The sequence below is a fragment of the Protomyctophum parallelum genome, assembly GCF_964188405.1.
Source record: "Protomyctophum parallelum genome assembly, chromosome: 23".
In the NCBI taxonomy this organism is placed as follows: Eukaryota; Metazoa; Chordata; class Actinopteri; order Myctophiformes; family Myctophidae; genus Protomyctophum; species Protomyctophum parallelum.
This window is the reverse complement of record NC_139715.1, coordinates 14,472,530-14,495,026: the sequence shown is the minus strand read 5'-3', so window position 1 is coordinate 14,495,026 and position 22,497 is coordinate 14,472,530. Positions and strand designations below refer to the sequence as shown.

The following is a 22,497-nucleotide window of genomic DNA, read 5'->3' as shown; positions in this document are numbered from 1 at the left end:
ACAGCTCTGAACGTGCACGGTGGGTTTAACAGTTAAAGTCGCATATTTTGATTGCTTGAAAATTCGGAGACGTCAGGAGACATCCGGCTTTCATAACATCGTATAACTCTCCACAGTGTTTTGTCCCAAATGGGCTGCCGTAGGGGGCGTATGTAGCGTTAGACCCACCACCACCACCAGTCAAATAGCGGTGTCTGTGACTGTGTCTGTGATCTACTGACCACAGCATTCATTCATTCATAAGATGTGTCTGTGATCTACTGACCACAGCATTAATTAATTCATAAGATATGTCTGTGTCTGTGATCTACTGACCACAGCATTCATTCATTCATAAGACATGTCTGTGTGTGTGATCTACTGACCACAGCATTCATTCAATCATAAGACAAGTCTGTGTTATCTACTGACCACAACATTCATTCATTCATAAGATATGTCTGTGTGTTATCTACTGACCACAGCATTCATTCATAAGATATGTCTGTGTGTTATCTACTAACCACAGCATTCATTCATAAGATGTCTGTGTGTGTGATCTACTGACCACAGCATTCATTCATAAGATATGTCTGTGTGTGTGATCTACTGACCACAGCATTCATTCATAAGATGTCTGTGTGTGTGATCTACTGACCACAGCATTCATTCATTCATAAGATGTCTGTGTGTGTTATCTACTGACCACAGCATTCATTCATTCATAAGACATGTCTGTGTGTTATCTACTAACCACAGCATTCATTCAATCATAAGACATGTCTGTGTGTTATCTACTGACCACAGCATTCATTCATTCATAATATATGTCTGTGTGTTATCTACTAACCACAGCATTCATTCATTCATAAGATATGTCTGTGTGTTATCTACTGACCACAACATTCATTCATATCATACGATATGTCTGTGTGTGTTATCTTCTGACCACAGCATTCATTCATTCATAAGACATGTCTGTGTGTGTGATCTACTGACCACAGCATTCATTCCCATTCTAAAAGCATTTGGGGACAGAGATTAGATAAAGTCAACTGACCGATATGGACTCCATTGGCCAATGAACAGAGAACGTTAATTTCCTCCTCTGGGCAAAAGGAAGCAAAGTGCACGGGGTCACAGTCACGACTCGCACGCACGACTCGCACGCACGACACGCATGCACGACACGAGCACACACACACACACACACACACACACACACACACACACACACACACACACACACACACACACACACACACACACACACACACACACACACACACACACACACACACACACACACACACACACACACACACACACACACACACACACTTGGGGGTCCTTGCAAGGAAGTTCACAAGCTATAGAAGCATGCTGGTGAGGAATGTTTAGCATTGTGTATTTTTTTGCAGGCAAGAGGTGTCATCTTTATACTTGTGACATGCACGAGACATGCACTGCAGCAGCCGTGTTCATTTTGACAGCAAATTCTGATTTAGTCTTAAAGTCTTTTGAATAATACAGTTTTGGTCCTCCTAGTTTAGTCACCTGCAATTGTTTAGTCTTTAGTCGACTAAAAAACACAATCTTATAATAGTCCTTTAGTCCTAGTCAGCGTACATTTTGACAGCAAATTCTGATTCAGTCTTATAGGCCCAAACCACACCAATGCAACTAGTCGCAACTCCTTGCAACAAAACGGTTAAAAGGATATGTCACACCAATATATCGCAGACGTTAACACTAAGGGTTGCCCACCTGACCCTGGCAGGTCAATAATATATATAAAATAAGATATCGTTCAGCTTTTAACACCTGAACGTTGCCAGACTGCTCTGTCTCCTTTAATTAATATAGCTATATGTACTGTAGGTATTTGGCATAAGAATTGAGGTATGAGAACCCTGTGTTAAACAGTAATTCAAATTTTACCTATAATTGTATAATGGGTGATTTACATTTCGGGCAAGTGGACATGACCTGTGCTTTCCCGATGGGCAAGTGCATCTGAGACCTTAGTGTCAACCCCATGCAAACACATTTTTCACAAGTCTCAAGTCAAAATGAAAACTACTGCAGCATGCCAGTGTCACAGTGGGAATCCCAGAGTACAGTACATCTGTGGATGCAAGCTAGGTACCCATACTTGGGATTGAGGTTAATATTTTGATATATATTTTGTCCAGTCAATATATATTTCCCTCCCATACATACACAAGACAAGTGTCTGTTCCACTGCCTTGTATATTTCAACATACTTATTTTCCGTTACCTTCAGAGGAGTTGAAACTGTTGCTGTAAATGTTGCGCAGACTACTGACGCGATTTAGCTTCCACGCTTTGTGTTTGGCTGGTGTCCAGCGACCCCGGCACAGAGAGATAGAGACAGGGACGACAGGGAGAGGAGGAGGAAGACGAGGAAGAATGACGGAGGACGGTGGAAGAACGAATACGACACAAGAAGAACACGACAGGAGAAGAAAAAACAAGAATAAAAGAGGAAAGAGAGGAGTCAGGAAACTGCGGCGTGGAGAGTTTAGGACAGAGTAATCGAGTAAGAGAGTGGCGACACGCTGTGATCTTGCCGCAACAGTGGTGCTATGGGCTATAGTTCCAAACATTGGAACTATCCCATTGAGACATAATGAGTAGCCTACTTCCTCATTCCATTGTTGACAATGGAAGTCAACGCTAGTGTCGCCACTCTCTTACTAGATTACTCTGGTTTAGGACAGTGGTTCTCAACCTTGTCAGGCAGTGACCCCCCAAAAAAATCACATGTGATTAGTTTCCAACTTGAGTTTCTCCATGTTTCTCCGCTCTCAAGAGTGGAGAAGATTGGAGGACTGACCACATCTAGTGTATTACTGTTGACCTGATTATTAAATATAGTATTTTCACAATTCCTGACTCTTACTTATATTAACTGTCCTCACGGACAGTTTGACAATTTGGCCAATGTTTGACCAGATTTTATTGTATAGTTCGTTGCGACGGTAGGTCGCAGTTTACTATGAATTTGGATTTCATGTCAAGTCAGTCCGTCACGCCTCGTGACACGCTGCATATATGGTCGTCTCCATATATGAAGATATCACTGGCTACCTTTGATGCAGTAATGGTTTGGCTGCCACGTGACGTCACGTGGCAGCCAAGTCTATGGACTTTGTACGTTAGACTTTGTGTGTGCCCCCCTCGCCTGGGGACCAATCGACGCCAGACCATACACAAATTACACATGGAACCAAAATGGACGAGTTAGGGCTTTTCCAAGGCCTCTGGATCCTTGGCTATAGCATGGTGCTATACTGTATATACTGTATAGCACCATGCTATACTAGTGTATATATGCCCGCTCTGTTCCTTGAATTCCATCCCCTGGGGGCCAGCGCCACACATTTGTCACACAGCGTTTGCTGCTGCTGGAGGAGAAAATGAGACGCGGTGCTGCGGTGGTGTTCTGAAGGTAACATGGTGGCTGGGCGGGTGTGTGTAGTGTAGCCTTTATGTGCTTCCAAATGTTACCGTGCTTGTAGCACCCCCCGCTAACCTTTAACACCGCTATTTGATAGCTATTTTCTCAAGTGTGGACGCTGTGAGCGGGCGGTGAGATTTACTCGTTTTTAAATGACGTGTGTGAGTGAGTGAGTGAATATCGCGTTTGTCGGAGGTGTGTGTGTGTGTGTGTGTGTGTGTCTCTATTATGATATGTATCAAAATGGGAGCTGTTTTGTTTTAGAAAAGGTTACGGATTAAATTCCTGTATCGGTCAAGGACTTCCATGGACAGCCACAGCACAGGTTCAAGTTCTCTTGAACGACCCGACGTATACCGCAAGGCTTTGTCAGTGGAAATTCATCCATGGCAGCGACGCTGACTTACGGGTTCCTTCAGAGCACATTTTCTCATGTTAACGGTACGTAAATATGTAAATCTTTCCTCCCCAAAGATACAGTATACATATGTCACGATTAAACCTGAGAGAATATCAGTTTCCAACTTTCCATTACATGACAGACTGAAAATAATAGTTTTTACTTGCCGTTTAACAACTTAAAAGGAGAGAAGTCCATGCTAGAAGGCTTTCTTACCTTTATTTGTAGTTGTTATGTCCCCACCAAAGAGGTCCAGGTGTTTTTTTGTGCAGAAGCGCATTATTGGCTATTTCCCCTAATATAAGCCCTTGCATTGATTTGAATGGGGCATTGGGGTGTTGTGCTAATTCGCTTATTTCCATCGGTCAAAAATAAATTGTTTGTATATATCCTCTCTTCATATAATGTAAATAGTATTCCAAGCGGCACACTTTACTACTTATTTAGATGGAAATAAGCAAATTAGCACAAAAACCCAACCCCCATTGAGGGCTTATATTAGGGGAAATAGCCAATAATGCACTTTTTCACAAAATAACACCTGGACCTCTTTGGTGGGGACGTAACAACTACAAATAAAGGTAAGAAAGCCTTCTAGCATGGAATTCTCCTTTAAAGCCTAGCAGCAATGTGGAAAAACTAACATTCATACTTACTGTAGACTACAATGGGATAAGTTCTATAAAAAGTGGGAAAAATATCTTCCAGCCTATTGACAATGTATGAGGAATTCAATGAACGTATCCTGTAATATATGAAAAATGCTGACTTTTTTTCATTATTTAGGAACGTTCACCAAAAATTATGTTTTTATGTCAAGGACCCGCACCTCAAACTATTTTGTTCCAGGGACCTGCGCGGAAGCAAATATTCCACTTAAAAAAGTGATCGCTTTCAAATTATACATATTCAAAAGATTTGCAGAAATCAAATGTTCCAGAATTTAAAAAAAATAGCAGATATACAAGCTCACAATGTGTCACTTTGTGCCACGCTATGAGCTTGTAGAATATGAAAAGACTCATTCCTGCGTGATGCAGTGTGTGTGTGTGTGTGTGTGTGTGTGTGTGCGAGACCACCTGGACGTGCTTTGGAGACCACCTTGGAAACGTCCCGACACACACTGCCCGTCTTTGTGTCCACCTGTTTGACCTTTTCCCCGACACAAATTGACCCCGCGGTCGGTGCCCACAGGGAAGACATCTTCCTGATTATGTGGGACCTCAAACGAGTCTGTATACCGCACAATGGAGCCAGTCATGGTGACGAGAGCATTTACACCCGTCCAGGTGCGTGGAGGCATGGCAGTGGTAGATCTTCCACCAGTGTTGATTTCGTCGACCAATACTATGACGAAAAATTTCGTCGACTACCTTTTTCACTGACAAAAACTACATGACGTGTTGGAACACTGAGATTGAAGCTAATAAAACGGGCACAGAAAATGCATTTTGGAGCTGGATCGATCCGTTACGGACAACACATCACTTACCCTACGGTTTAAATAATAATACAAATAAAAAAAAGCAGCAATACCCAAAGTGTAGAATGAACCGGTCACGAGAAAGAGTCCCGTAGTTAAAATGGTACTTTAAAATGATCAGAATGAAAACGGAAATCTGCAGTGGAAAATGAGATCAAATGAGTGGAGTGTTGAGGAGATTGCGCGCGTGCGTGCGTGTGAGCGAGCGTAGTGCGCATGCGTGCAGGTCCTTCACTCTGTCAGATCTCCTTTCAAAGGTCCTCGTGGTCCCGGCAGAGCGAGGGAGGTGAGGTTACGGAGGTGACATGAAAGCGGGACCAGTATCAAAAGCTCCGCTGCTTAACGAGGCATTGACACCGGCGGCTCTGATCACGCAGACGCCCCGTGAACCCGCAAGGTCAACCTGGACACAGGTGTGTGTGTGTGTGATTATATTACTATACTTGTGAGGGCCTTAACCCATTTATACCCGAGGACGATTATACAAATGTCTTGGCAGTTTTAAGAAATTTCTATGTCAGTGGTTCTCAAACATTTTCATGTCAAGGGCGCCCAAAATTATATGAAATTGGCCGCCGACCCCCATCTGAAAATAAGTTGTTCCAGGGACCCCCCCAGAAGTGCGGCATCGAGTGCCACGCTATGAGCTTGTAGATCTGCTATTTTTCAAAAGCTAAAGTATAACATAATGCTTAAAACAACAAGAGGGGTCTTGAATGGGTTATAATGTCGCCATGAGTAGTAGATGAGTACAATGTGTGATGTAGAACATTGTGAAGAGCATTTTGCTGATCATCACAACATAAATTGTTGTTTTATGGAAGAAAACAAATGCGTTTGGAGTTATGTCTGATTTTACGCACTAAGGTCGAGTCTACAGATTCCACACTTTCAAAAGAAGAAAATGTAAATGTCGAAGTGAGCTTGTAGATCAGATTTTTTTGGAACAAAAATTATCCACAAAATAGCGTAAGAATTCTAGAATTCTAAATGTCGATATCCTGGCTCACAAGTACATCAATAGAAAACGTGTGTGTGTGTGTGTGTGTGTGTGTGTGCGTGCGTGCGTGCGTGTTACTATAAAAGAAAGGATTAGAGAGAGTGGAGTAGTGGGTAAGGGGCGGTGCATCTTAAGACGGAGAATAAAGGACAAAAGGCAGCAGAGTGAATGGCAGTTCAAACTGTGAGCACCAGAAAGATAAGGATAACTAGACGTATATATTGTTCACCATTGCCTTTGTTAAAGTTGTGGTGTTATCCAATTGTGTGGCCTGTAGTGTAGCCTATATCAGTGGTTCCCAAACTTTTTCATGTCAAGGACCCCCAAATTGACACTTGTTAGCCTGCAGATCCCCATTTGTACGGCACTAGCAGTCACTTTAAACCGCTTTCATTTCAAGGACCCCCCAGTTTGACATGCATTAAGCTACGGACCCCCATGTAATGACATTTCTATCTCTGGGACCCCCAATTTATAGTGTAAAATCAATGTTTTTTTTGTTTTTTTTATATATTTTTTATCCCACGATTTTGTAACCAATTTTTCACCCCTGTGTCAATCGTCTAATGTGATCCTGGGCTCTACACACCCTCCACCAACCTAGTCCCCATATATGGGGGACAAGGGGAGAGCAACGGACTTGAACTCATGCTTCCTTCATGCCTGAGTGTCCAAGTTGCTCCTTCACACCTGACAGGGGGGAGTTTCCCTGGTTGGACGTAGCGCGTGGAAGGAACACGTTATTCCAACCAGTTCCTTTCCCCTCCATCAGGCGCCCCGGCTGGCCAGGGGGAGGCAGTTTAGTGACCAGGATTACTGCATGTTTTTTGTGAGGGTACCTACCCTAGGGGACACGGGGAGAACATGCAAACTCCACACAGAAAGGCCCTTTCACCAACCCCGCCTTCGGGTATGGGCACGGATGACGCGGAGGAGGAAACACATGAATTTATACACTCTCAGAGTTAAATTACCCATAAGAGTTACAGACCCATAAGGGTCCATTTGGTTACTAATTATCATTTAGCTGGGGACCCCCTGGAACTCCCTGAAGGACCACCTGGAGGTCCCCGGACCCCACTTTGGGAACCACTGGTCTAGATATATATTTTTTTAAACTACAGTATCTTTATGACATTAGTTACAGTGCTTGATGTGAACCGCATTTGAGACGGGAGTTTGTGATATCAATAATACATTGAAGTATTCTATACGTCATCACCAGCTCCACATCGTCTCCACAGATTCAAAGCAAAACGCGATCGATCGGTTGACAGATCGCCGTCCTCGACAAACATGTCCTGAATAGGAAACCCACACGGAGAGAAGAATAATAATAAACGCTTGCACACACCGAGGGCTGCAATGCGACAGGTGCTTTATTATTGCACACGGAAATAAGGCTATGGTGTTTCCAGCACAGATCTCTTCCTCAGACTGAACAAACACTGAAGATACACGCGGAAGAGTAAAAGCGGCCATACTGTATCTTCCCGGCACCCCGAGCTCCTATTTTGAAAGAAATCCCGGCGCTGATTGTTAAAGTGAACGTGTATAGAGCGTCGCAGTCCCGCCCCTTCGAGAGACCCGGAAAATAAATCGCCGTTCATTTTCCTCATAGGCATTTCTTAAAGTATTTATTTAAAGACGGTTACGCCGCGGACAAAGCCAGCCGATCAAATCATTAGAAAGAAGAAAATAAAGGCAACACTATTTGTTTTGTTTTTCTTCTTAAATTACAACATTGTGTTCATTGTCATGATTTGTCACGATCCGAGTTGGCTTTGTCCGCGGCATAACAGTCTTTAAATACTCGTTGTTCTGAAAGGGGGAGGGACTGCGACGCTCTATAGAGCGTAGCAGTCCCGCCCCCTTTCATGACGACGCAGGCCCAGGAAATTAATCTCAATGCATTTTTCCGGAAACGTATTTATTAGTGTGGTTGCCCGAATGGGCAACCAGACTCTTGTAACTGTGACACTTTATTGTGGGCTCGCCACAGCGAGCACACAATAGATATTGCCAGCCTATATTTATTTATTCTTTATTCCACCCTTTTTTTTGGCACCTAACTACTTCCGCATACTTTATACTAGAAATTTAGTTCAAAGTTCAAACTGTTCAGCTCTTTGCAGTGATGGTTGCTTGTATTTTTATTTTTACAAAGTTTTATACTTTTTATACTTTTTAACTTTTTAACTTTTTTTTACATTCTTTATAGTGAGAGTCGATGGAAGAAAGGTCCCATTTTTCACAGTTAACTTTTTTGAGCTCTTATTACTCCGTCATACTTTCACTTTGAAACTTCATTCAAACTTTATAATGTTCATCTATCTTTGAACTTTCATTGGTGAAAAAGTTGTTTTGAAAAAGTTTATACTTTTTAAAATATTTAACTTTATTTATAGTTTTTTCCTCCCATTGACAATGTATGGGATTTATCTCTAAATCAACCTCACTTTTGCAGCCTCATTACTCTGGCATACTTTGTCGTAGAAACGTGATTTAAACTTTAGAAAGCTCACACGACTCTGGACTTTTTCGTGGTTCAAACCGTATTCGAATACGTTAAACGTTTTTTCCGAAATCGCAGTTCAATCGCAGGCCGTTTCGCCTAATTAGTGCCAACTTAGAGTGCGGGCTTTTTTCACTAGAGTGCGTAGAACAGAAAATCTTTCCTTGAAAATTTACCAAACAAATTGCCGTCCCGGCCAAGATATTCACTTTACACGCATGTCCTTTGGTCATTTTGTAGCCACACATGTCCTCTTTCACACAATGTGACCACCAAAACACAGAGACATACAGAATGTGAACTACGGCCTTTTAAGTGACACAAATACAGTCAATCTGCTCATTGACATCCATTGTAGAAATCTTACGAGGAAATTATTGCGATGACAATTCTTAACTCGCTCTTATAACCACATTTTCGATCGTACCAACACCACAATCGCACATGGTGTACCTCAATATCTCAGGCCACTCACAGCGAAAGAATTATTTGCATTCGACTTTTACTTTTCGCGATAGAGCAATTTGTTCGGGCATAGTTTCCCCCCATTCAGAACCATTGTAAAATAAGAGATCAAGTTGCGCGCCACTTGTTTGTCTTTTACACTTCCACAGCTGAGACATATAAGGGCTTAATTACAGGGCTGAAATTAAAGTTACAAGATCTCAATGAGTTGCTCTGCGATACCTTGTGGGCTTGTAGGTCTGCTATTTGTGCAATTGGATGGCCTTTACACAGATAGATCAGATAGAGATGAAAAAGTATTTTCAAAAAAGTCTTTTCAAAAGTATTTTCAAAAAAGTATTTTCAAAAAAGTATTTTCAAAAAAGTATTTTCAAAAAAGTATTTTCAAAAAATATTTTCAAAAAAATTAAAAAAATTAAAAAAAAATGAAAAAATTAAAAAAAATTAAAAAAATTAAAAAAAATTAAAAAAATGAAAAAAAATGAAAAAAATTGAAAAAAATTAAAAAAATTGAAAAAAATGAAAAAAAATGAAAAAAATGAAAACTTAAATTTTTTTTTTTCTTTTTTACTTAAAAAGAAAAAACTTCAATTTTTTAGATTTTTTTTTTTTTTTTTACATTTAAAGAAAAACTTTAAAAACACTTCTACAACTTCCACATACTTTATTCTGCTTAAACTATAGTTTTTACACATTTTCATACTTTTTTTAACTTTTACTTCAGCTTTAATGCATTTTCTACTTTTCTTTACAATATGCTACAGTCCCGAAATTTTGATTATAGATTTAGAACACCAATGGTAACACCATTACTCCGGTCCCCGAGTTTCAAACTTGACACGGCAATAACTTTATACAAAGCATTTTACGCGAGCCCACGCAGTTTCTACAGGAACTGCTTTCTAGTTAGTGTGGTTGCCCGAATGGGCAACCAGACTCTTGTAACTGTGACACTTTATTATTATTATTATTTTTTTTTTTTCACTGGAGTAGTCTTTATTTTGACGCTTTATACCTCCCACACTGTACGCTGTACGCACTTGAGCCATATGTCAAATTGACCGGAAAAATCGGGAATCGTGTGCTTGTATTTTGTTAAGAGAAATGTTGTATAGTTTAATTGATATGAATTTATTAGTGAATTAAATGTCCCCATTGACATGAATGGGAAAAGGCAAAAATTCACATAAAAGTATTTGTTCGTCGGAGACTGTAATCACTATAGTTACAAAACTTTTAGGGATAATTCAACATTATCCCTAAAATTATTTAACCCTAAAATTTTATCGGTCGGCCTCATGGTGGCGCTATAACAGCCCACTTTACCTTTTGGCTTATAACTCTTGAACCGTAGGTCGTAAAATCAAAATTATTTTTTCCCTGGATTCCTTGGGTCATGACGCATCTCCCCATATAGGCCACGCCCATTTCCGCCATGATAGATTTTCCGCCATTTTGAATTTTGTCCAAAACACACTTTTTGCTTTTCCTCCTACAGATTTTGTCCAAATCTCACAGAAATCGGCACACGTGATCTCTGGACCCATCCAATTAAAACTGAGCCGCAGAATTTTGAAAGTGCGTATCGTTCGGCCGTAATCGTCTTCCGAAGTTAGTAGGAGGGGCCTATATCACAAAAAATGCCATAAATCACGAACGGAATGTCCAATCCATCCCACATTTCAATCACATGTCCGGGGTGGTTCAATCAACCAAGTTCTAAAAGCAATTCCATTTTCATCCATAGGGGGCGCCGCAAATGCGAGAAATGTAACCGTGTGTCGCAAAAACATGAATTTCGGGGGTTAAATCCCCTCCGAATTACTTACGCATGATCTAAGGCGTGACTTGAAATTGTAATTGGCTGGCAATACTAGTGGGAGGGGCATATGTAAGCCACTGCGGCAACCACACTCTGCAATTTTTTAAAATTGCGAATTTTCTAGTTATTAGTGTGGTTGCCCGAATGGGCAACCAGACTCTTGTAACTGTGACACTTTATTATTATTTTCTCACTGGAGTAGTCTTTATTTTGACGCTTTATACCTCCCACACTGTACGCTGTACGCACTTGAGCCATATGTCAAATTGACCGGAAAAATCGGGAATCGTGTGCTTGTATTTTGTTAAGAGAAATGTTGTATAGTTTAATTGATATGAATTTATTAGTGAATTAAATTTCCCCATTGACATGAATGGGAAAAGGCAAAAATTCACATAAAAGTATTTGTTCCTCGGAGACTGTAATCACTATAGTTACAAAACTTTTAGGGATATTTCAACATTATCCCTAAAATTATTTAACCCTAAAATTTTATCGGTCGGCCTCATGGTGGCGCTATAACAGCCCACTTTACCTTTTGGCTTATAACTCTTGAACCGTAGGTCGTAAAATCAAAATGATGTTTTCCCTGAATTCCTTGGGTCATGACGCATCTCCCCATATAGGCCACGCCCATTTCCGCCATGATAGATTTTCCGCCATTTTGAATTTTGTCCAAAACACACTTTTTGCTTTTCCTCCTACAGATTTTGTCCAAATCTCACAGAAATCGGCACACGTGATCTCTGGACCCATCCAATTAAAACTGAACCGCAGAATTTTGAAAGTGCGTATCGTTCGGCCGTAATCGTCTTCCGAAGTTAGTAGGAGGGGCCTATATCACAAAAAATGCCATAAATCACGAACGGAATGTCCAATCCATCCCAAATTTCAATCACATGTCCGGGGTGGTTCAATCAACCAAGTTCTAAAACAATTCAATTTTCATCCATAGGGGGCGCCGCAAATGCGAGAAATGTAACCGTTTGTCGCAAAAACATGAATTTCGGGGGTTAAATCCCCTCCGAATTACTTACGCATGATCTAAGGCGTGACTTGAAATTGTAATTGGCTGGCAATACTAGTGGGAGGGGCATATGTAAGCCACTGCGGCAACCACACTCTGCAATTTTTTAAAATTGCGAATTTTCTAGTTATTATTATTATTATTTTTTCACTGGAGTAGTCTTTATTTTGACGCTTTATACCTCCCACACTGTACGCTGTACGCACTTGAGCCATATGTCAAATTGACCGGAAAAATCGGGAATCGTGTGCTTGTATTTTGTTAAGAGAAATGTTGTATAGTTTAATTGATATGAATTTATTAGTGAATTAAATGTCCCCATTGACATGAATGGGAAAAGGCAAAAATTCACATAAAAGTATTTGTTCGTCGGAGACTGTAATCACTATAGTTACAAAACTTTTAGGGATAATTCAACATTATCCCTAAAATTATTTAACCCTAAAATTTTATCGGTCGGCCTCATGGTGGCGCTATAACAGCCCACTTTACCTTTTGGCTTATAACTCTTGAACCGTAGGTCGTAAAATCAAAATTATTTTTTCCCTGGATTCCTTGGGTCATGACGCATCTCCCCATATAGGCCACGCCCATTTCCGCCATGATAGATTTTCCGCCATTTTGAATTTTGTCCAAAACACACTTTTTGCTTTTCCTCCTACAGATTTTGTCCAAATCTCACAGAAATCGGCACACGTGATCTCTGGACCCATCCAATTAAAACTGAGCCGCAGAATTTTGAAAGTGCGTATCGTTCGGCCGTAATCGTCTTCCGAAGTTAGTAGGAGGGGCCTATATCACAAAAAATGCCATAAATCACGAACGGAATGTCCAATCCATCCCACATTTCAATCACATGTCCGGGGTGGTTCAATCAACCAAGTTCTAAAAGCAATTCCATTTTCATCCATAGGGGGCGCCGCAAATGCGAGAAATGTAACCGTGTGTCGCAAAAACATGAATTTCGGGGGTTAAATCCCCTCCGAATTACTTACGCATGATCTAAGGCGTGACTTGAAATTGTAATTGGCTGGCAATACTAGTGGGAGGGGCATATGTAAGCCACTGCGGCAACCACACTCTGCAATTTTTTAAAATTGCGAATTTTCTAGTTATTATTATTATTATTATTTTTTCACTGGAGTAGTCTTTATTTTGACGCTTTATACCTCCCACACTGTACGCTGTACGCACTTGAGCCATATGTCAAATTGACCGGAAAAATCGGGAATCGTGTGCTTGTATTTTGTTAAGAGAAATGTTGTATAGTTTAATTGATATGAATTTATTAGTGAATTAAATGTCCCCATTGACATGAATGGGAAAAGGCAAAAATTCACATAAAAGTATTTGTTCGTCGGAGACTGTAATCACTATAGTTACAAAACTTTTAGGGATAATTCAACATTATCCCTAAAATTATTTAACCCTAAAATTTTATCGGTCGGCCTCATGGTGGCGCTATAACAGCCCACTTTACATTTTGGCTTTTAACTCTTGAACCGTAGGTCGTAAAATCAAAATTATTTTTTCCCTGGATTCCTTGGGTCATGACGCATCTCCCCATATAGGCCACGCCCATTTCCGCCATGATAGAGTTTCCGCCATTTTGAATTTTGTCCAAAACACACTTTTTGCTTTTCCTCCTACAGATTTTGTCCAAATCTCACAGAAATCGGCACACGTGATCTCTGGACCCATCCAATTAAAACTGAGCCGCAGAATTTTGAAAGTGCGTATCGTTCGGCCGTAATCGTCTTCCGAAGTTTGTAGGAGGGGCCTATATCACAAAAAATGCCATAAATCACGAACGGAATGTCCAATCCATCCCAAATTTCAATCACATGTCCGGGGTGGTTCAATCAACCAAGTTCTAAAAGCAATTCCATTTTCATCCATAGGGGGCGCCGCAAATGCGAGAAATGTAACCGTTTGTCGCAAAAACATGAATTTCGGGGGTCAAATCCCCTCCGAATTACTTACGCATGATCTAAGGCGTGACTTGAAATTGTAATTGGCTGGCAATACTAGTGGGAGGGGCATATGTAAGCCACTGCGGCAACCACACTCTGCAATTTTTTAAAATTGCGAATTTTCTAGTTTAAAGACCTTTTAAGCGTCGTACGAAGTCAACTCTTGTCATGACAAATCATGACAACACACATTTTGGACCAAACAAATAATTACAAAGAAGAAAAACAACAAAAGTGTTAAAACCTGCCGTTTTTTTCTACTTTCTAATTCTTTATTTGGCCCGAAAAAATTGTGTTTGTTGTCATGATTTGTCACGACAAGAGTTGGCTTTGTCCGCGGCGTAAACGTCTTTATATAAATACTTAAAAGTCTATGAGGAAAATTAACGGGGATTTATTTTCCGGGGGGGGGGGGGGACGGGACTGTGACGCTCTATACTGGCACTGGGAACTTCATGAATGCTAACTGTTAGCCGGCAATAAAATAATGAATCAAACTAAATGTAATGCCTCAACTCCTACATTCCAAGTGTTTGTACACATTTCAAATATGATTATTTTGGAGGGTCCACAGCCTACTGTAAAAGGTTGAGACCCATGCAGGGTCCTATAGCGTACAGTGTAAAAGGTGAGACCCATGCAGAGTCCTATAGCGTACAGTGTAATAGCAGTATAAGTGCAGGGCGTTCCCGGGATCCATGAATAACGCTCCTCTCTGGGGTTGTGACACCTCAGATCCGTCACCTCACAGAGAGGAGACAGAGCAGCACGGTGCGCCGCTCTGCTTAACCCAGTCGGGACGGGAAGAATGCCCCGTTTGGTGTTTTAAAGCATTATGTTATACTTTAGCTATTGAAAAAAATTGCAGATCTGCTATTTTTTGAGAAATCGTGAAAATATGTGGCGCGAATCTTTGAATATATGTTCTTTCAGAGCCGACGTTTTTTTTTTACTCAAATACATTTGTGGGAGGGGGGGAATTAAATATTAGATAGTTTCAGATGGGAGTCCGTGGCCAGATACAGAGAATTCTGGGGGTCCTTGACATGAAAAAGGTTGACAGAAACATAGGGTTTTTCTGAAAACTGCCATGATTTAGAAGACATTTGTAGAAACAGTTCTCAGGTCTAAATGGCTTAACCCACCAAGACCGGGAAAGTCTTTGTGTCACTTTAACCACTAACTTTACACTTTGGATATTCAAAAAAAGCAGATCTACAAGTTAAAAAAATCGTGAAAATTGGCGCAAATCTTTGAATATATACGTATATAAAAGTGAATATTTTTAACTTCTGGAGGGGTCCCTGGAACAACATATTTTGAGATGTGGGACACATCCTTTTGGGGTGAGCACCGCTAATAAGGCAACCTTTTCATTATTAGAAGACATCGGGACATCAGGCCATGATGGGTTAATGGCTAAATTGGGAAGACTGTTACTAATCGCTTATTGAATAATGAAAGTGACACAAGCTGATAAAAGATTTCAATATGGTGGATTATTTATAATATTTCACTTAAGTGGTGGCGCCCGCCACCGCCACCCCCCCCTCCCCCGACCAGTGCCGACCACCACTCACCCGCCCGCCCACCGGCCGGCCCCTCCCCCTCCTCCATGATGCTGACGAATGGGGAGGCATTGCCGAGGACTGTGGCGACTGTGACTGTGGCGTGTCTGACAATTTGCCACCGCTGTGGAAAACACGGCCAAAGCTGCTACTGTGTGTGTGTGTGTGTATGACTGTGTGTGTGAGACAGACAGACTGCAGCTAATGTCTGCAGAAGATTGTGTCAAACATTCTAATGCTCATACAAATACTCATCATACTACTTATGTGTGGAAATGTCAAAAAGCTGCATACCAGACAAACTCATTGCAGCATCATCCCCCACATACAGTACTGTATTTACTGTACCCAAGTGGACTGGTGGATCGAGTACGTTTCACACGTTTGCCGATCTGGTGTAGAGCGGATTGGGAAACGCTGTGTGCGTGCAGAAAAGCAGAGCTTGTCTAGACAAGGATCACACTGATCAATTCACACAATGGGACACTAGCAGACAATCTACAACACGCACGCACGCACGCACGCCTAATGTTACCTAATGTTACCTAAACCTAAGACGTATTCGATGGGCGGAAGATAGCAGACATACAAGCTCACAGCGCGTCGCATTCCCAATGCGCTGTGAGCTTGTAGGTCTGCTATTTTCAGGCTGTGACACCACCGTCATGTGATGTACCCGTAGTATGAATTAGACTCAACCCTAAGCGGACACAGGATCGCACGCACACGCACACACACACACACACACACAAACACACGCACACACACACACACACACACACACACCAGGAAACAGACAAACAGGAAACAGATTAAGCGTCGGACAGGATGAAGGGATGATAGAATGGAAGAATGGAGAGAGCCTGGAGTTTCCGGCGTCTCTGGGAAAACGTGACGACGTTTCCCAACCCCCGCCGTCGCTCCGTTAAAACGTGACATAACGTCTTCTGGATCAGCTATACAGGCTCTCATTATTATTATTATTATTTATTAGTTGTAAAATCTATTTGTGTTAACTATTTTTTGGTTAGATGATCATGAAAGACTTGAATTATATTTTAGGAAAAGGTATTTTCTTGTTAGTAGATTTCATAATATGTTATAGGGCTTTGTAAAGAGTTTATTTTCTATATTGTACTGTACCTATCTGTTATCTATTACGTTGTGGCTGCTGGGCACCTTTGGTGCATCATGACAAAAAAATAAATAGATCTAAGTACTTTTATTGTTAATAGTTATTATTAAGTAATTATTGGTTAATGTTAATCAATATCAGACCGGGATTATTAAATTACATTTGAGTAATGAGTTGACCCTGCAGTGAATATAATTGCAATCCATTATCAATATTGTGTATTCATTTACCTGCTTTGTGAACTTGTGGATCGGCTATTTGCAGGTGTAGAGGGGGGAAAAGAGGCCCCGGTCAACAGAAATATGTTAATGTTTAATTGCATTTGTTTATCTCAGTCTTATGCTGTGATTGATAAGATTGCCCACTACTGTTGAATGACCCACCAAAAAGCTAAACAATTTCCACCTGCAAATAATTGCCCAATTGGAAAACAAAAACCACTATGGGAACCATTAAGACCTATAGGCTTTGTTTCGGGCAGGCAGGGGACGGATTTGGCAGGCGGGCGGGCGGGCGGGCTTGCGAACGGGGGCAGGGAAAGTGTGAGGCGAGGGGGACAGGAAATGGCGTTACCTTCGGCAGTACCAGAGAGGCCGTCGGCCTTGAAGTTGCTGGTGCTCTTCTTCCGCCGGTGCTTCTTGCGGTTGGCGTGCGGCGACGGCGGAGGCTCCATCTTGGGACTGGTGGTGCTGGAGATGCTGGGGCTGGAGCACACCGAGTCGCCCAGGGCCGTGTCTGGAAAGAGAGACAGAGTCCTTTATTAAGACCTGACCACGTACTACAAATGTCTTCTAAATCATGAAAGTTTTATGAAAAACCTCCTGGTTCTCAAACTATTTAATGTCAAGGACCCCAAAAATTATATATTATGTATTATTATATATTTATATATTTGGCCGCCGATGCCCATCTGAAAACATGTTGTTCCAGGGACCCCTCAGAAGCAAAGACTTGAGTTCAAAACGTTCGCTCTGAAAGAATACATATTCAAAGATTTGTGCCACATTTTCACGATAAAAAGAAAATAGCAGACCTACAAGCTCGTAGCGCGAACACTCTCAGAGTTACAGACCCGTTATGGTCATTCAGGGCTATCTATTCATTCATTTTGTATGTCGTGGCAAAAATGGAATTTAGGATAGAGGGGGGGGGGGGGGGGGACTGACTGGTAGGATAGAGAGGAGAGACTGACTGGTAGGATAGAGACTAGAGGGGAGACTGACTGGTAGGATAGAGAGGGGAGACTGACTGGTAGGATAGAGACTAGAGGGGAGACTGACTGGTAGGATAGAGAGGGAGACTGACTGGTAGATAGAGACTAGAGGGGAGACTGACTGGTAGATAGAGACTAGAGGGGAGACTGACTGGTAGGATAGAGAGGGAGACTGACTGGTAGATAGAGACTAGAGGGGAGACTGACTGGTAGGATAGAGACTAGAGGGGAGACTGACTGGTAGATAGAGACTAGAGGGGAGACTGACTGGTAGATAGAGACTAGAGGGGAGACTGACTGGTAGGATAGAGACTAGAGGGGAGACTGACTGGTAGGATAGAGACTAGAGGAGAGACTGACTGGTAGGATAGAGACTAGAGGGGAGACTGACTGGTAGATAGAGACTAGAGGGGAGACTGACTGGTAGATAGAGACTAGAGGGGAGACTGACTGGTAGGATAGAGACTAGAGGGGAGACTGACTGGTAGATAGAGACTAGAGGGGAGACTGACTGGTAGGATAGAGACTAGAGGGGAGACTGACTGGTAGATATAGACTAGAGGGGAGACTGACTGGTAGGATAGAGAGGGAGACTGACTGGTAGATAGAGACTAGAGGGGAGACTGACTGGTAGGATAGAGACTAGAGGGGAGACTGACTGGTAGGATAGAGAGGGAGACTGACTGGTAGGATAGAGACTAGAGGGGAGACTGACTGGTAGGATAGAGAGGGAGACTGACTGGTAGATAGAGACTAGAGGGGAGACTGACTGGTAGGATAGAGACTAGAGGGGATACTGACTGGTAGGATAGAGAGGGAGACTGACTGGTAGGATAGAGAGTAGAGGGGAGACTGACTGGTAGGATAGAGAGTAGAGGGGAGACTGACTGGTAGGGTAGGATAGAGAGGGAGACTGACTGGTAGGATAGAGAGTAGAGGGGAGACTGACTGGTAGGATAGGATAGAGAGGGAGACTGACTGGTAGGATAGAGAGTAGAGGGGAGACTGACTGGTAGGATAGGATAGAGAGGGAGACTGACTGGTAGGATAGGATAGAGAGGGAGACTGACTGGTAGGATAGAGTAGAGGGGAGACTGACTGGTAGGATAGGATAGAGAGGGAGACTGACTGGTAGGATAGAGAGTAGAGGGGAGACTGACTGGTAGGATAGAGACTAGAGGGGAGACTGACTGGTAGGATAGAGACTAGAGGGGAGACTGACTGGTAGGATAGAGACTAGAGGGGAGACTGACTGGTAGGATAGAGAGGGAAGACTGACTGGTGAGACAGGTGAAAAGAACTGGGAAGACATGATGAGATACTGTGGCTGCATATGCAGGGGAGAGAGAGACAGAGACTGTAACTGGGGGGGGGGGGGGGGCGAGTGAGAGAGATAGACTGCGACTGGGGTGGGGGGGGGGGGGTAGAGAGGAGGAGAGGAGAGCTAATGGATTGCAAGAGTGTGTCTACTTTGCATGCTGTCCTCTGACAGCTGTGACTAGCGGCTGAATAAAATAACATTCAACTCCCATCAATATCACTGCCGCGAGAGAACATGCGCTGGTGTGTGTGCGTGTGCGTGTCAGTGTGTGTGTGTTTGCAGAGAGGATGTTGGTCTCCCCCACACAAAAAAACCTCGTACACACACACACACACACACACACACCAACACGCCCACGCACAACTGACACAAAAAAGTCACATGTGCTCGAGCGTGCACACGCACGCACATGCACGCGTGCGGCTGCCGCATCCCCCAAACGGCAGACAGCCCCAAGGACGCCCATAACTTATTTTACAATCGTTTAGTCTCAGCTCAAGTGGAAAACGTGACAACTTATCTCTGCTGACAAGATGCCAACCCCGAGTGCACAATTAACCGCCCTGGATTAACGGCCGTCTCATCTGCAAGCCCTCCTCCCCCCGACTGTACACGCACACGTTGCGCACGGACGCATGCACGCATGCATAAACACACGGGCGAGAGCAAACATAGTATACACGTATACACACACCTAACTCCCGACACACAGCAACATGCACTCTTTATTTTGTTTTCTAACATTCTCTCAATGCCTTTTCATTCTCTCTTTCAATTTGTAGTCGTTGTAACCCTTTCATTCATCTCTCTCTCTCTCTCTCTCTCTCTCTCTCTCTCTCTCTCTCTCTCTCTCTCTCCGTGTGTCTCCGTCTCAAGCTCTTATCTTGACACTGTTCTCCTTTTGTCATTTCTTTCTCAGACCATTCATTCATTTATTCATTCCCCTTCCCTGTGTTCTCTTGTCTATCTCCCCCCCCCTCTCCATCCCTTTAACTGCTATCTTCTCTCCTTTCTCTATTCCGCAGTTCTTCCCGAACCCCTCCTCAGTATTGTTGTGAACGTCGGCCGCATTGTAAGCTTGTAGATGGGACATTTCCCGGCGTAGAGGGGAAACAGGGAGAGGAGAGCAGAGGTGGAGAGAATATATCGCCTCACGTTATGTTCAAAGTACTAACGGACGGCGACTAAACGACCGTCTTTTCATGTTCTCCTGTTGACCGTAAAATTAACAATGCTTTTATTTGATTGGAATTGGAAGGTTTTTCTTGTACTGTATATAACTTTGTAATGCTACTGACATTTGTGCGCAACACTATTGAAAACAAAGTATTGCCGTCTGCTGCCCCCCCAGGTTGGCAGAGGAAGTGTAGCGCCCAGGATTACATTAGATAATTGGCACTGGGTGAAAAGAAAACTGGGTTACAAAATCGTGGGATAAAAATTGAAGTAAAAAAAAAAAGAAAACAAAGTATTGCTTTGTGGGTTTGAGCTGACAGGCCCTATTTGATGTCAATCATTCAAAGTCAACGTAATTCAATTGGCAGATGTCAAAAATAGTTAGTCTTTGTGATCTATACTGGTAGATCACGATCTATATACCTTTTGGGCACGCCTGGTGTAAAAGATCGGTTTCTCCAGATAGGGTAAATTGCCGATCGGCAATTATATATTGGCCGATCACCGATCGGTGGTCGATTTCTCGGAGCATCTCTAGTAAAAATAGTGGTGTTGGCAGTTCAGAGGCTAGTGAACTGTCAGCAGGACATTGTCCAGTTCAGAGGCTAGTGGACTGTCAGCAGGACATTGTCCAGTTCAGAGACTAGTGGACTGTCAGCAGGACATTGTCCAGTTCAGAGGATAGTGGACTGTCAGCAGGACATTGTCCAGTTCAGAGACTAGTGGACTGTCAGCAGGACATTGTCCAGTTCAGAGACTAGTGGACTGTCAGCAGGACATTGTCCAGTTCAGAGGATAGTGGACTGTCAGCAGGACATTGTCCAGTTCAGAGACTAGTGGACTGTCAGCAGGACATTGTCCAGTTCAGAGACTAGTGGACTGTCAGCAGGACATTGTCCAGTTCAGAGACTAGTGGACTGTCAGCAGGACATTGTCAACAGTTTCAGACAACTGATGAACAATCTCAGCCAATCACGGCCTGCAGCATGTACACGCACGCACGCACACACACACACAAGTGTGTGTGTGTGTGTGTGGCCCCTGGGAGTCCATTTAAAGTGTTTCACAGCTCTAAATGTTATTTGAGGAAGGCGAGGGGCAGAAGAGACCAAACCACTGATTGCTTGTGTGTGTGTGTGTGTGTGTGTGTGTGTGTGTGTGTGTGTGTACTGTGTGCGTGCGTGTGCACACGCGAGTGAGTGAGTGATCCAGATGTGAAACCTGTCACTCAAGCTCATTGTCTCAGTAACACACACATAACCTGACAGCTGTCAGTAGTGCGTGCGTGTGTGCGTGTGTGTGTGTGTGTGCGTGCGTGCTTCTTTGCCCTGATTGCCATTTGAGTGAGTGCATTTGAAAATATGTAGTGTAGAAGAAAGGGGGAAGGGGCACTGGTTTACATCCCTGAGGGACTTCAATCAACCAAGTGAAGTATATAGGGTTGAAGTGGCTAAGTTGACATGCAGCTCATGAAAGGTCCACACTTTATTTTACAGTGAATTTGACAACTATTCCATATCAGTGAGATATGTATAGTGCAGAGGTTCTCAATTTATCTCAAATGTATTATTTATTTGGCTGTGGACTCCCATCTGAAAATAGGTGTGCCAGAAGAGAATATTTATGTTACGAAACTTCAAGATTATTCAAAATTCTATATTTTTTCTGAAATGTTGAAAAATAGCAGCTCGATTCACAACTTGCATAGCACTGGATAATTTGGTTACAATGATTGCGATGCTGAAAAAAATATATATTTTGAGTTATTATCCCGGCTTTCAATTTTCTTAATTATGCATATTTATGTGTATTTGTATAACATAAAGTAACCTCACTTGTGAATCTTTCAAATTGGGTCCACACGTAGAGCTCTGCAACAGGGACCGAGAGCCTGCTGTGGTCCAGAGGGCCCCAGAGCGGAGCTCCGCGGTGGAGC

The 22,497-nt window shown here is 42.6% G+C and overlaps 1 protein-coding gene across 1 annotated transcript in view; it reads right to left on the bottom strand.

Annotated features, from left to right (window-relative positions):
* Positions 1–22,497, bottom strand: part of LOC310854237 (arf-GAP with GTPase, ANK repeat and PH domain-containing protein 1-like) — a 285,203-nt gene that overhangs the window by 29,096 nt on the left and 233,610 nt on the right. Inside the window, 1 exon segment of the mRNA XM_083758803.1 lies at positions 17,425–17,586. Coding sequence (XP_083614929.1) covers positions 17,425–17,586 — 162 coding nt within the window.